This window comes from Liolophura sinensis, chromosome 6, assembly GCF_032854445.1.
Source record: "Liolophura sinensis isolate JHLJ2023 chromosome 6, CUHK_Ljap_v2, whole genome shotgun sequence".
NCBI classification, from domain to species: domain Eukaryota; kingdom Metazoa; phylum Mollusca; class Polyplacophora; order Chitonida; family Chitonidae; genus Liolophura; species Liolophura sinensis.
In genome coordinates, this window is record NC_088300.1 from 51,562,083 (window position 1) to 51,578,985 (window position 16,903).

A 16,903-nucleotide genomic window follows, 5' to 3' on the forward strand; every position below is an offset into this window, starting at 1 on the left:
GGTTGAATAAGGTTGAATATTTATCAGTTCTGATGACATCACCTTTGTCTTAAATATCACATAAAATTGCAGAGAAACATGGTTAATTTGACTTTCAGTTTCGTTTATTTAAACCCACAGAATGCAATATTTTGTTATTAATACAGAATATATATGGCAGCTGTAAAAAGTAAGTTTGAAATTCATTTCCTTCTAAAAGTTTTTTGCCTTAATATTAAGTACTCTCAGGCTCATGCTGTATGCGTAACAAAATTGATATGTTGTTTTATGGAAATCAGTGCAAATAGTATTGACGTCAGGCCGTACATGACAGACATTTCCAAGTGTCAATCCACACCCCATTCTACACATGACAATATTATTGTGGAAAAACGTGTGCATACAAGAATAACAGATAGTATTCACTCACAGGTGCTCAATTAGTAAAGCGTAATTTTGACACTTTAATCACATTACATATCATCTTGAATATTATAATGACAGTATGTCAGCCGATATATGTTTTTATCTAGAAAAAACACACACTGTCATTATTGTTTCTGGGTACATGGCATGTGCCAATCTGTGTCCCAGGTGTCAGTATCTGTAACTAACATTCATTATACCATTACCTCTGCAGTTGTTTTATAATACTGTGAAAGCTTTTCAGAACAGTCTCTTATCAGCTATTAGTTCTATATTAAGTTAAATCAATTTTTTTGTGGGTTTAGATGGGAAGCTCTTCTGTGTATACGTGATTTCTCCTTTGTAAGGTGAAAAGTGTGTCTCAGTCCCTGAGCACACCCCTTATAATACCTCAGTGTATTAAAACCCATTGTAGCGTGACAAAAACGGATGCAGGTCTTGAGTTTGAATATTGTTGATGAATATAGTTCAGCTCTCAGAAAAGGCATAGAGGGTTTATGGATGTGTGGGAGATCTGCTGCAAAAAGGGAGATGTTTGTATTGACTCTGGAAACATCAGGGAGATGAGTTTTGTGAAAAACTCCACAGATATAGGCTGTACATGTAATGGTTCTGCCAGTCTGAGTTAGATGTGTACATACAAAGAATAGCCAGGTGAATTGTGTGCATATATGTGCAGTAAGACCTTGTGTCACAGACATACAGGGACAATCAGGTCAACATCCTCGCTCGTGGAGCTACTTAAAATGTTAATTCGCACGGCTGGACCTTGTTTTTTTCCCAGACGCTGAAAAATTCCAAGTCTTTCGGGAATGAGCCGACTGAATCCTCGCCCTGGCAGAACGCTTCTCATAGAGACGAGAGGCTGCTATCAAGCCCTGCTACAACAACAACAACCTCTGCGATATCATCTGGCCCGTCCAGTCAGGTGAGTGTTATCCTTATCTCTGCCACCCAGCTGCCTAAACAAGGGGTTAACCTAGGAGATTTGGCTCGTGGAGTCAGGCCAGAGGCAGCCAGGGTCAGTCTCTATACCTGGCCTTAGCAATGTTCAGTTACGTACATTTCTCTGGGTACACCATACCTGAGCAAGTATAGTGTACATTTATGTTATGTGCATGTACATGTATGAGAAGTCTGTTGCCTATGTAATAAATGTAAATATTTATGTATATTTTACCTGTTCCTGTGGAGTGTGCTTATACCATCTCAGTGATACAGTTATACAGTTGCATCAGTAAATTTGCCCCATAGCCTAAGTGGATTTGAATGAAACAGTTTATCACCTAAGGGTTATTAAGTGTATTCTATCAGTCTGTAACACTCATGTACAGGAATGTGACAGTAAGACCTTATAAAGTAACCTAAAATACTCAGTGTTAACAGTTTAGATTTTAGTCAGTACTATGGCATGGGTACTGTACTACAACTGCTCATTTTAGTATATTTACAGCACCATGTAGTAGGTTAAAAATAAAATTGAGATTTACTAAGGGATTGAAACATTGTGATGAACAGGGAAAAGAATGTGTAAAAATAGCTGCAGATCGTGTGGTGGCTTCATGGTTTGTCTGACTGTCACTCGAAGTGGACATGTGTGATGTCAGTCAACAAGCAAGAGTAGTTAATGAATGAGGACCAGATAACAAACAATTAGAACTGACAAAAAGGTTTGTCTCAGAGTGTAATGAAAGATGGCCAAATGCACAAACATAATTGTCATTAGGATTTTTTTTTCAATGGTGCTTTTGTTCAAAAAAAAGCAAAACAGTACTTTTGTTCGAATGATAACATAGTTTGGAGAATGAAAGGTTAGAAAGCATTCCTTTACTTAAATAAAGCCTCTGAATTCTTAAGCAGAGCTAACCTGGATTGCCCACTGGCAGAAGTGAAAAAGGGTATTTATCTTAAGGCCACTTGATACCGTACACATTCCAGTGTCTTCACAAATTGTATTCAGGCCTTCGAACTGGCTGGCAATTTGGCATATTTGTTGTTGTGTTTGTCGCAGGAGGAGATTTTCGTAGCTCCTTCAACAGAGTCAGTTGGCCTGGATTATTTGAGAAATCTCAGATAATGATGTTTGGAGGAAGATTTTGATAAGGAGTTTGAGAGATGATTCCGGGGTAGCCTGGCCCTCAACGCGTGTGTAATGTGTAGGAGTCTTGTGTTTGTACACATTAGTGGGTTAGAGCTGCTCTGACGGGCGAACTGTGTGGCTACAAATATTGGCTGGCAGCATCGTGGTGGCAGTCAGACGTCACATTCCTGACAGCAAAATGTCAGGTGTTTTGTAAGGAAATGTGGGGAAACATGTATGGGAAAGGTGCTAATGACGAACCATTTGCTTTAATTGCTGCAGCCATGGTAAGATTAATAACATTTTCCTATTGATCCTAACATTTTGGGAAATTCCCTTTCCTGACCTTGTGCATGTTACGCCTTTTATCAAACTACCCCCAACTCCTCCCATTGCAAAAATAATTAATTACTGTAATGTCCTAGGTAATCCGCATAGTATGTTAGGTGCTCTACAGGTAAGTTGACATTTCCCTTCTGGATTTCCTAATTAACGGGATACGTACTGGTGCAGCTGGCAAACTTAGCTAGACTGATCTATATATACATTTGTTGGGACCCTGCGAGGTGAGCTCCCAACTTGCGTGTATAGTTGATTACTTCAGAGTGACTAACTCGGCAAGTGTGGTACTAAAGTAGGTCTTGTTTGTTTGAAGTACCTGCTAGGAATCCATTTAATTTGGACTAGACTAGCTCACCTGTAGAATGGTTTTACTAGGGAGGACAGATTTGTGCTGGGAATTTTTGAGGCCCAGGCAAACTTTTATCTTGTCTGCCTGCCTTATGCTTGTCATTTAACGTTGATAGCTGCACAGGTATGCTGATTTAAAGCGGTTTTTACCTTGTTTGACTACTGATATTTAATCTCCGAATATGAACCTACTCCGAGATAAAGCAAAAATGTCCTGTTAAATATCTGGATTGAACCCAGTAGAGTTTGAATGTTGGAGTGCTAATGGTATTAGTTTTACATCCAGATTCTGGTATTATGGACAAATCCAACATGTATCAGTACTAAATGTTTATAGTCCTTATAAATACATTAATGTATCCACATGTATATGTTTCAAAAAAAATTCAAGTCATTTCTTGCTTAGCATTTTGAATTCTGAGATTTGATTAAATCAAGCATCTCTGGATTTCCTTAATTTCGAGCATGCGGTTGTTGTTGTTGTGTATACAGTATCTTTGTCTGCCTGTATATAGCTATATCCTGGACAGATATCTGTGTCCACATACAGGTCTTCTCCAAGTACAAGTTCAGAAGATCGAATAAACTAAGTGTTCAGGTATCACACATTTGTATAGGGATTTCATTTTAACTACTTGTCACATATATTGTATTAAATTCAGAATCACTTAGATCCAGATGTGTCTTGTGGAAATCTAAAGGCTAAATTCCTTTTAGAATTAAAAAGAGAGGTTAGGTCAAGGCTTTGCCTAAATTCAGGCTGCAGGTGGTTAATTAAGCTTGATCTGAAAGTAAATATATCCAAATCTGAAAAGTAAAGTGTGTCCTTTGCCTTTTCAGGTTATATTGTTTGGAGGACAAGCTTATGACACAGGTGTTAAAGTTGTTAACCAGTGCTAAGCTTTTTCATTTAGCTATGTGTCACTTCTATGTGCATGTGTCAGAACTTTCAGCAAACATGAGGCTTTTCGGTTTAAAGTATTTGAAAGTACAGTTATAATGTTTAGTGATACTCCTGAAAGCAATGTTAAGACTGGACAGAAAAAATGGCTGATCAATCCAGAGTCTCCTTCACTAAAAGGAGAGAATTTAGACATTTTCTTCACAATTTTGCTGGCGAAAATGTGTATTTTCTGAAATGATACAACATTAAGTAATATTAAATCTTACAGTTATATTTGAGGACTTTTTTCATAAGGGTCAATTTCTAGAATGACTTCATTTGTGTTATAGTATATGCCAGTATATAACTCCTCTGTGTATTTATAACGATATCAGCACGGGTACCTGAGAGGAGTGTCATCAGTGTTTACATTGAGGGTCACACCTCTGGTCTGTTCACTATTTACCTTGAGGATCTCCAGTCCCTCTGATCTATGGGACATGTTATAAGAGAATGACCTGCAGGTGGCTCTGTTGCCACCCAGGATTATGAATTGACCTGGATAAAGGCATACATGTGTATCAGTGTTTGAGATTCATACTATCATGTGTGTATTACTATTGTATTTAACATGAACAGCCCATTATACAAAGCAGAGTTTATACCCTCACCCATTGTTATGTGGAACTGTATGTATTCCTGGTACCTTAGAGGCATCATACAATCATACATCATTCACCTCCATTCAATATACATATATACAATAATCACTATACGTGCATATGGCCATGCAAGTGTGTGTTGATGTATATCTCAATTCTGCCCATGTGCGGCTTACATATATGTATTACACACATACATCATGCATGAGGCATTTCACAATCTCTTCTGGCTTTATAACAATTTCTCAACAGGCTGTAAATTACATAATATCAGTGTTGTCTGCTGTTCTTGAGGTGTTTGATGTTAGACACACTTTATCAATATGTAACTGTCTGTCTTCACAATCATGTTGTTGTCTTGTCTACAATCCCTGCAGCTGCTCTTTTTTTTTTTTTACAAGACCCATGTCTAAGCTGTGTGTCATTATTACATGAGCTTGCTTAAATAACAGGTACTTGTTGATGTACACTTCTTTGTTTTATTTGCCCTGTTGTCTGATGTTGTGTGCTGGAATGTGAGGGTAAAGTCCATGTGGTCGTAGTTTTCAGGTCTACAGGTGTTAGCAGCCTCTGACATGAGAGAGTGACAGCTCTAATCTTGATAAGGCATGTCATCACAGATGTATGTATCGGAAATAAATATCTAAGATCTATGCCCATGCACTTGCTCATCTCTTCTCTGGGTAGTTGGTAAACAATAATCAAATAAAACCAGTGTAGTTGTAATAAATGTACACATCCAAGTTATACAGTCAGAAAAATGACATATATGCGTTCTGATATTCACATTTAGTTGTTGAAGGACTTCTGGATGTGTTAGAGGAAATTAATACCTGTAAAAAAGTAATACATGTATTTATTTACCTATATGAAATACATACACATTGTTTATCTGTATGAGCGCATAAATCTAAATAGCAGTAAACTGTGCTTGATCGTGGGTTTCTAGTGGGCTCTGTTCGATTTCCTCTCACCATAATGCTGGTCGTCATTGTATAAGTGAAATATTCTTGAGTATGACATAAAACATCAATCAAATAATAAAACGAAAAAAAATTATAAATAAAAGTTATCAATATAGTTTTCTTTATGACACCTACACCTTAATAATTGTTTATAATTTGAAATGATATCGTCAAATGATTGACTCGTAATGTGAGGTATAGATTTGCCAGACTTACAAATGCATTGCTTTGGAGTTGCTCATAAGTTGTAAGGTATTGTCTTATTTTGTTGTTTTTTTGTTTTTTTCAATCTGTCTGTCAAACATTCTGCTTTCCCTGTTCCCAGTCTTTGTAATTGGATGACTAAGTCTGCATCCATTTGGGAATGATAACATGCTTTTTTCCCCCTGTGTACTTGTAATTTAAATCTCTGCATTACATTGGCTGGCAGATTCTGTCCTTTTCATGCAAACTCCATGTAACTTTTAATCAACAGCGAGCTTGTTATGCAGCAGTATGCAACAGTTTATAGACCAAATAAGTGTAAATGCATATGTCAAGATTCCCACTTCATTTCATCTGTCAGTACACATTTGGCCTCATACATGTAGGTGTTTGCTTGTTGTGCTCAGTTCAGACTGCATGGGTCCAGTACGCTAGGCCTGTGCCAGTGTTAATCTCAACATCATGGTCTCAGTGACAAACGTGTATGATCCACTGTTGACACGCATGTATATAGCCACCACCCATTTGTTGACTTCATAATGATAATTAATAGGATCAGTACATGTTAAAAGTTAAAAGTGAAACTGACAGCGTTCTGTCTAAACTCATAAATATGTGTTCAGGTATAAATTATAGCCACAAATTATAGTGAGCTCTTCGCCTTACTGTACAGGTAAGACTTATTTTGTATCTCTAGATGTGGATGTGTAGGGAAAACCCCTATAGATTCTGAGATTGCCTTCATCATAGATAATGAAATAAATTACCTCTTGGCTCTTTGAAAGATTTAAATGCGGGAAGAATTAATATGATAGCATTATCGTCCCAGGCTCTTCATTACTCAGAGAAGAAAATGCAGTACACTTTATGGTTTCTCAGTCAAGGGAAATAACAAAAATACCATTAAAGGTTAATTTAATGAAAGTTTCTTTTCATTGGGAGCCTCTGTGACTCAGTTCGTTAGCGTTCTAGTGCAGCGTAATGACCAATGCGGTCGCTGTGAGTTCAAGTCCAGCTCATGCTGTCTTCCTCTCCGGCAGTATGTGGGAAGGTCTTCCAGCAACCTGCGCATGGTCGTGGGTTTCCCCTGGGCTCTGTCCGCTTTCCACCCACCATAATGCTGGCCGCCGTCGTATAACTGAAATATTCTTGAGTACGGCATAAAACACCAATCAAATAAATTAAAAATAAATAAATTCCTTTCATTGCATTATGAGGAACGAGTTTTAAATATATGTTGTAGAATTGCAAATTTGCCTATTATATACATTTGTCCATTTAATACTGATGACATATCGACTTGTACATTTGCCATTTGGGAACAGGCAGTTTAATTTTACATAAATGTTGTTAAGTTATTCTTATTCATGATAAAGTTTGAATACACATGTCCATGCCCCTGCATATATTAATTATCTGAGTCGCTAGCTAAGAGAAACACATGCCAAATTCCAGGTAGGCTATAATGCTGTGATAATTAAGGCAATTAACAAAATAAGGTCATGCTTTGAAAGTAATTCATTAGACATTACATGTACTTGTATACTTTTGGAGACTGTCCAACTGTTTTGAGCCATGTGTCTCGTGAGTAGACCTGGGGTAAAAAGTTTAATTATGAAACCAGAAGGAGTTAAATGTTGTGTTAATTACTTAATTTGCTAGCCTTTGTTTTTTTTTTTAAATTTACATTAAAAACTTCAAGAGATTTAATTTACCAGTATGTGGTTTTTTTTTGGTGCTATAGCTCATATAAAGTATGCAAACATTTGCGAATAAACTAAAATATCTACCGGTCATTAATTGTTGTAGCCTAAGGGACGATACATGTACATTTACAAAACATTATATTAATAACTTATTGAATACATTGGCTGTTAGTGTATTTACATTTTAACGCCTGTATTAATGTAAAATTTTTGAATAATACTTTCAGAATATGTTTGAATAAACACCTTGCAAGTGTGCAAGAAGGGTGAAGAATTACAGTAAATGTTTGATATATGTTCAAGAATCAAACAGAAGAAAATTTCCCATTTTTATGCATGATTATTAACAAACATGGTGTTTACTTCTTTCACATTACAGAATATTTTAATTCTGGTAATTATGAAAAAAAGTACAGGTTTTTTTTCTGGCAGTACATGTTTATGTAAATATATTTATGTATGGGCATTATAAAAGCCAAAAGAACCATACTACTTATATGAATAAGCTTCCATTAACATATACATGTGTTAACAAAGGATTATTCACTGCCTTTCATCTGCATTAATGTTGAAGAACATTGACATATACATGTAAATATGCCATTAGACATTCATAACAGCTGTCAGAAAATGGATGGATTTTCACATGTACTGTACTGTATGTCTGACATTTTTAGCATATAGAGTATTCATTTTCTGTGGATTTATTGAAGATTCTACACTGGCTTAAATGATGATGCAAATATTACATTAATTCCTTAACCGTTTCGCAGGTGAAAGAGCAACTTTCACTGCGATTTATGCATCTTTGAAATTTTTTTTTTGATGGCTTCAAAAAAAAATATATAAATTTTATTGATCTCCATTGAATAATACTTTCAGAATATGTTTGAATGAACACCTTGCAAGTGTGCAAAAAGGGTGAAGAATTACAGTAAATGTTTGATATATGTTCAAGATATATATGTGTTTGGTATGTAGGAAGATCTGACAGCACGTACCCTGCAGATGGTCGTGGGTTTCCCCCGGGCTCTGCCAGGTTTCCACACACCATAATGCTGGCAGCTGTTGCATAAGCGAAATATTCTTGAGTACGGCGTAAAACACCAGGCAAATAAATAGATAAATAAATATGTTTGGAAGTATTGTGTATACATGTGTGTATTTCGATATAGTGTCTTCCAGTAATAGCACCTTTGTATTGGACTTTACTCTTAGGTTGATACATGTTACTGCTCTGTAGATACATGTGCGTTTTTAGATTAATGTAAATATTGGTTAATATTGGGATTGAGAGTTTGAAAATTAATAATATCCAGAATGGGACAATTAGAATAATGCTTCATGTATAAATTGGTGTGAGGATTTCACAGTAGATTGTGTTGCCTTTTTTTTTGTTTTTTTATTCTGATTTTTGTAATTCCCAGAAAATGGAAGTTAACATTGTGTTACAGTTACACATTAAGTGTATATGACTGAGACATTGTTTACTTGAAGATGTTCCTTAGTATGTCACTAGATTAGCCAATAAAACTTCTTCACAGCAACATACAAAGAATTTACCTTAAGGGGATACTTGACCTAAATATCAGCTGCCAGATAACATAAGATCTGTTCCCATTTTTTTTTCTAGCTGTTTTGTAAATACTTAAGTTGAGCAGGTATTTGTGAGCCGTATGGCACCAGTGTGTAGCAAGCTTGACAAATCAGCAGAAATGATTAATGAAAAAATAATGCATGTCAAACTCTGTATACTGGGTGATGTTAACAAGTGGCTAGCACTGCTTTAATGCTATGTTTCGATACATGTACATCACATTTTTTACAGTCACAATGAATTTTGTATTTGTATTTTGAATTTTGATTTTGTATTATTTTAATAGGGAACATAATTTTGTCTGGGCATAAAATATGTTATGTTTTGTAAGCCTGACAGTTTATACTTGCGGCTAAATGTACAGGGTGTCCCAGAAGTCGTGCACCATCCTGATTTTCATTTTTTTCTGTCTCTCAGGTTTCATACTGATTTAATTATGGCTAATAAACTAACAATACAAGAAAGAGTTGAATTGGTTTTTATGTTTGGAAGAGGAGATTGGGCAACACACCACTCTGTAGCTCAAGCATTCAACCTCAACCTGGATGGTGGGCGACTTCTGGGACACCCTGTATATTGAATAATTTCATAATGATTTTTTTGACTGACCCTTTCCATGATCAAGGCAGGTGGCCTTGCTCCACCTAATCATTTCATGCAACTAATCATTTTCATTTTGACCCCTATAACATTTATTACATGCACCTCAAAACTGTATGTCTACACTAAAATCTAAATTATATAAAGAAAAATTTGGCACAAATGGTATCTTAAACTATACTTGTCAAATTTGAGCCTCCAGTACTCAAAAAAAAAATGAGAATGTCATTTTTTTTTTTTGTTTATTTGTGTCAGTGGCGTTTTCTGTAGTACATGAGAATAGTTCATTTCTCAGGTTTATGGGGGAAATGATCTCATTGCCTCAGGTACCTGAGAAACTCCATCAAATAAAGTCACAGCCAACAAAGGGAGATCGAGTTGGTTAGTTAAAGGCTAGTGGTTTTCCTGCAGAAATCACTGTTGTTTAAACCTAATATGATCACCTATATGTCAACCTGCATTTAGATATACATGTAGCTGCTGAAATTCTCCTGTAGAAGTAATGTATTTGCAGATTTTTTCATTTATGTGACAGCTCAATTTAATCTTCGGATGACATGTGCACAGGTGCATCAAGACTGCATGTATGCACAGTATATTAATCTGGTCTTCATGTCTATACATGTAAGAGATGTAGATTAATAAATGCTGCAACACTACCCCTAGGTCAACCTGTCCCCGTGTATTAATTACTGGGTTAGTATCTGGGGAAATGATATGTCACCAATGCTTAGGCATTTTAAGCAACGTCATCAAGAGACATAACTTTGAGAGATTATACAGATTTATCCAGAAAAATGATAATTGGCAAATTTTCAGAATTGTCTAAAACCACTAATGAATTCATAGTCGATGTATTTCCATATAGGTGATGCCGAGTCAGTGCGCTATTTACATACTCTTATCCGAGAGATTATTCAAATCACCTGGTTTGATCTAATTAAATTAGCTTTCCAAATAAGAGGAGCCTCAAAGAATTTAAATTAGCAAAGGCTATATAGTTGGTAGGAAATTGTTGAAAATTTCAGTCCAGGTTGATTGCTGTGGGGTGCAGTGACTATGTACATGTAAATGTTGTAACACAGTTGTTACATACATGTGCAACTGTAGTTAGTTACAGGTGTGAAATGTTTAGGTATACTAGGAACTGCACATTCAGCATTGTATGCATGTAGGTGGCCATAGATACACAGGCTTCATGAAGTTCAAGGAGCTTTCTCGCTGCTTTTACCCTGGTCGGGTATGTACTTGATTCTTTGCATGTGTTGAAATTATTTTAACTGTCTATGTCATTACAGTATTTTTTTACTCAGATTGGTTTGGATAGTTTTGATTTACTTCATTATGATATTTATTTTGTACCATTATGATTCATTTGAACATCTAATAACCTGTTGATGACCTATGAAACATTTACCAAGTATTTAGCTGTTTCCTTTTTTATCTCTCACATTCTCTTTGATATAATCTGGAAAGGTGTAAAATGCCACCTGTGTCCATATGCCTTATATCCTGATATGTAAAGGTGACCACTTTGTACATGTGTGGCAATCATGGCTGACCTGTCATTCACTTATTGTTCATGTTCATGTATATCACAGGTGTTTTGGCTTCTAAAGTGCTTTGATCTTAACATTGCTAGAGCTAACCTCAATTTGCAAGGAGTGGTTGATAGTGTAAAACATATCAACATGTGGCAAATATCATACAGGCATCTAAGCGGTTAACAAATTAGATAAAAGTTACAACAATCAGGTGCAGATTGTCAAGCAGATGTTGAAATAACAATTGCCTGATGGAGATAGGAAATGTGGGGAAAGAACATTTTTTTCTTGATTTTCAACAGTGTAATGGAAGAATTGTCAGCATTTGACAGAATTTTTCCATGATATTGCTTAAAAGAGAACTTGTAAATGGTGAAAGAAAACAGTGAAACTGCTCATATTAATTTTGTACTTGGTCTACACAGTACCACAACCATTTGTGCAGGTAGATGTAAGATAGACAATAGAAGAAGAGCAGATGCACAACATCCACACCATTTCTGTTTGACTTTGACTTGATGTTCATCAGTCAGGCTAACAATATTACTTTAGCTGTCGGCTTGGCTGAGCCAAGGTTATGTGGTTTCCTCCGGCCATAAAACCACAGGTTATAACCAGCCTGGTTTGAGGGAAATGCCCTTAAGAATGCATGACCTTCACGTGGTTCAGAATTTATAAATAAATGCTTATGTCCATCTGTGTATACTTAAACCATATTGACTTCAAATCTTCAGATATATTTTTATGAATTTGTTATAAATAGAGGCAAAAATCTGCCCAAGAACATGCACTTTGTTGCTATTTTAATAATAATTTCATTGACTTATTGGTTTAATTAGATTTTTTCACCAACATGAAAAGTCACAGAACTATATTTGGAATATTTCTACAGGTCTTTCTGAGAATTTTATTTTCGGTTTTTTATCATAAGTGACATATCAATATACCTGGAGATATATGTGTATTCCAGTTGTGCATTTGGCAAGGTGGCCACCTTATAATGGCTATGCATAAACTTTCAAGTGCTTGTGCTTTTTTTGATACCTTACTGGAATTAGAAGTACATGCAGAATGTGCATCTGATCATCAAAGGTAGAGTCAGGATATTTTTGTTTATCTTCATTGTTACACCATATATTAAAAAAAATACCGATGTTGGCAGTTGCCTATTTATAGTAAATGATTTATTGCTCCATTAGATGCCATAAATTGTGTGATGTTTATTAATGAGAATGTTTAGATATACATGAGATGAGGTGATGTGCGAGGAAGTTGTGTGGTAAGTGTTTATGAGGAAGTCTTGCTGCTTGTGTGTCTATGGATTAGCTTAGTCTAAAAATAGTTTGTCCTACCTGACACAGATTGTACACAGATTTAATTAATTAACCAGGATTGGTAATTACAAATCTTTGACCTGAACGACTCAAGATGCAGGCAACCATATGTACATGTGTTAGGTCCATGATATTGAAGATGTGATTTGCATGCACATCAACCAACTTCATGGGGATTTTCCTGTGAATCACAGCACATTGATAACCTTTTGACCAGTATCATGGCTTTTAATTGAAATTCCCCCAAGCTTTGTTCACAAATTTCACAAAGTTTACGAAGTGCATGATAAGACTGATGGGCTCTGGGATCTGTACTAGATTCCAAAATAGTTGCTGTTACATTACTGGATGAAATATGCCATTAAGACTGTATAGGCCTATAGCCACTGGCTCGTGAAAATACATCTTGACCTGCATATTTAGGCTGCAAAAATCATTGAAGTACAGGTGTTAATTTCAAAGTAATTTGATTCCAGCTGTGTATCTATGCCTAGGTATGGATGTCGTTGTGGCTAAAAAAAATTAAAAAAAAAGATTTGTGTACATCTTAACAATTAAAAATTATACCGTCATGATGTTATTCTGTCCGAAAAACAATAATGACCAAGGAAACTAGGAGTTACATTTAGGAAACCATGTGATGTCAAGTACCAGACAAACTACCTGGTGTGAAGTTAAAGATCATTGTCTAACCAGATTGCTGGTAGCACTTTGAATTGCTCCTCCAATGAGTGTTCATAAAACAAAGAAGTCACTTGCAGCCGAAATGGCCCACGAAGATTGTAGTGCAAAATGTTAGTTCAATTTTGTGTTCTGTATGTATATAGAATGGGTATATAAGGTGAAGAGGGTGGGTCTTGCATGGATGTGGTCTACACTGTTGGAGATAGTGAAATTTGTTATGTGCAGAGACCGTTTGTTTAGTACAGGTGAGTACATAGGTAATGTCTGGCTGTATATGTTGCAGCTTCCCCATGATTCAGCTTTGCCTTTGTGAAGGGCAAATGTTGGGGTGACATTGTCGAGGGTATTAGTTATATATAGGCTTTATTGAAAGGCTGCACGCAGATGTATTGATGCTGTGAGAAGTTAAGGTGAGGTGTTATGTGTGATCGTTATGGGCAAATTGTATGGGCTGGGTAATTAACTAGAACTCTGCAGGAGATTGATTAGGTGTGTGGGTTAGTGTTTGGATTGTCTAATACAGCTACTCACTTAAACTGGTCTGAGGACAGTAAACAATCGTTGACAACTACAGCTGTAGTATTTTCTGTGAAACACCAATGACATTGATCCACTTAGGGAATGATAAACATTTGATGTTCACTAATGTAGACAGTATGTACTATGTAACTTATATTAATATGAGGTTTCTGAATGTATTACACAAATGCTGAATGCCTGTAATTGCCTTAATATAGGATACCTGCAAACATTGAAAATAAAGTTTACCTGCAAACATAAATATAAATAACAGCAGGAATATAGGATACCTGTAAACACCATTAAATTCCTAGAAAGTCTACAAGTATCATAGATGTAGGATGCCTGTAAACACCATTAAATACACAGTAAAATGTCAAAGTATCATAGATGTTGGAGTGCTTATAACACCATTTATATAGTATGTCTACATGCAACGTACATGTGGCTTTGATCATCTGTGGGCCTTAACCATACTCTGGTAATCTTCACCAATAGTTGAATTTAAAATCATTAATCTGTGAGCAAATTTGCGGCAGTTTCAATCCTGGTGGCTGTTTATTTCCTAGATAAAAGTGGTGGAAACAAAATTGATTGACCTACTGCCAGCATACTGATCATGAAATCTCAATGTGTCTTCATGTGACTTACTATGTATACAGGCCACGAAATTTGACATGAATGAAATGATCGTTCCCGTGTTGGTTACTTATAGTGTAATTGTGCGTACCGATAAATCGGTTACGCTCATCTGTGCCTGCTCAGCATAGAGTTACCTACACAAGATTGCCGGCCATCCTCCACATGATATCACGACAGCTGCGACAAAATAGAAGTTGTAACAGTTGTTAGAGCCACCTCCTTCCAGGTTCTTTGAGTACTTATTCGTTGGCAAAAAAACAAGCGCCTTTTGTGAAGGAAAGCTGGGATTTCACTGGACATGTTTGATCACTGACCATACTGCAATACAACCAACTTCATATGCGAATGAGTCAGCCACGTGTTCACGCAACCAATTTGTGTAAACACTTGGTCTGTTTTCGCGTCGGAATGGAACGATCAGTTATTCAAGGCTTAAAACCCGTAACCGATTTTTTGGTTACGTCAAACACCCAAATTTCATGACCTCGTATATGTATCTGTACTTCTGCTGTTTGACACTCAGTGAAGAAAAAAAAAACAAAAGAAGTAAACAAGACACTGAGTTATTAAATATCCCTTAGAAGGTGTCCAAATTTACATCCATTAGCTTGGGAAAAAAATTGTTTTTTCTTCTAATAAAAGAAAGCTTGATAGCATTATTCTACAGTAACCACTTTGTCACAGTTTTGGTTATTTGACAGTGGTAATTACTCGCGAATCAAAGCTTTGTCAATCTGTCATATTATAAAGTACTCGCCATTATGTACAAAGCCAAGAAAGTCTGACACCTTGAGCAATGAGATTTTCTTGTCTGAGAAGGGTATTTTGTCTGTGTCATGAAGTGTTATGGATTTTAGGGAAGAATTGGAAGGTAATCTGTTGTTTATCCGGCTTGTGCGAGATGCATTGCCTGTGATCCAGGAAACACTGTGTTCATCAGACAATAGCTTATCATAAGCCGACTTCAGTGCACATGTCTTATCAACACCACACACACTTATCAGGCAGAAAAAAGAAGCACTGCAGATCAGTGGACTGAGTCAGCACAATAAAAGCTGAAGTAACTTAGTGTGAAGAGGAAAAATGTATGTCATGTATTTGCGTGTTTAATTCTTCAGTGATGACAATCCCATAATCACCTTAGTGAAAGTGACTTAAATAAAAAAAAAAATTTTGAAGTAATATTTTGATATACAAGACTATTAGATATAAAAGCCTAACTAAAGTTGCTATTGTATTGGTTAAAGGTAATTATAGCAGACTGGTACGGTGTACTGTCATCAATAACATTCTGTGGAAACATGTAAAAATACTAATGATATATGGACATTTTCACAAATTTTAGGAGGCATACCTGTATAAAAACTATATTTGTGTCCGTCGACTAGATTATGTCCGATGCTAATTGGTTTTTTTAATTCTGTGTATAGTATATACATGTCTACATATATCTACATGAATATATATTTCTTTGTGCATTAATTTCACCAGGATCTGACCATGCCTGCCTATCATTAAATGTTTCACTATTTTACACTTACAGTTGTAAAAATTATGTTATTTATTTGCATACACAAAAAGGCGTAAGAGTGTGTCACTGACACAATGTATGCATGCCCAGCAGCTATGGTTAGAGACTAGTGGATGCTTAAAATAGGCTTTTGTTTGGCATCTGTGAAAGAGCACATACTTGCCTTGCTACACTCTTACCCCACCTCTGATTGGGTAAAACACATGTCTCTTTGTGGTTTTCATTACAAGAGTGAGAGGCAGACTATCACATCCCAGTACAGGTATTATAGTAAATGTCAAGTATGTGTGATAATTGCTTCAGTCATGCTGTGTTTGTAAAGCTCCTGCTATGTTAGCATGCTTATTGAGTATACGCATTTTCATCTGTATGGATATATACAACTATTAAAACTGGTATGTATAAGGCAGGGTGGCTGGCTTAATCATTTGGTTAAAATGTTCTTTGGTGGTGTCCATGTAATTCAATCTGCCACTGACCAGTGGGATCATAATCTGGACTCAAGCTGTCATTTGTAATCTTGCAGTTTTATGTCTGAAGGTTTGTTAGGTACCAGATGAAGATTCACGGTTTGTTCGATGCACTCTTTTTTAAACACCAAACAAATAAATGATTGTATAAATAAATAAACCCGAAATTCTTCTTGTCAAAATGGATAAAATGGACTTGGCGTATGTTTCTCCATGCACATACTGTAAGTCACTTAAAATTTCAAAAAGTGCATTTTTAGAGGCAAGTATATCTCATAAAATATTATTTTTGTTAATGAGACTTACATTTTCCATGTAGGATATCATGTTACCTTCCAAACAAACAGTTCTAAAATCAAAAGAACTCCCAAAAATCAGGAAAAGTTA

The 16,903-nt window shown here is 36.0% G+C and overlaps 1 protein-coding gene across 1 annotated transcript in view; it reads left to right on the top strand.

The window, feature by feature from the left end:
- Positions 1 to 16,903, top strand: part of LOC135468266 (reticulocyte-binding protein homolog 2a-like) — a 65,854-nt gene that overhangs the window by 6,920 nt on the left and 42,031 nt on the right. Inside the window, 1 exon segment of the mRNA XM_064746420.1 lies at positions 1,190 to 1,333. Within this exon segment, the coding sequence (XP_064602490.1) occupies positions 1,190 to 1,333 (144 nt within the window).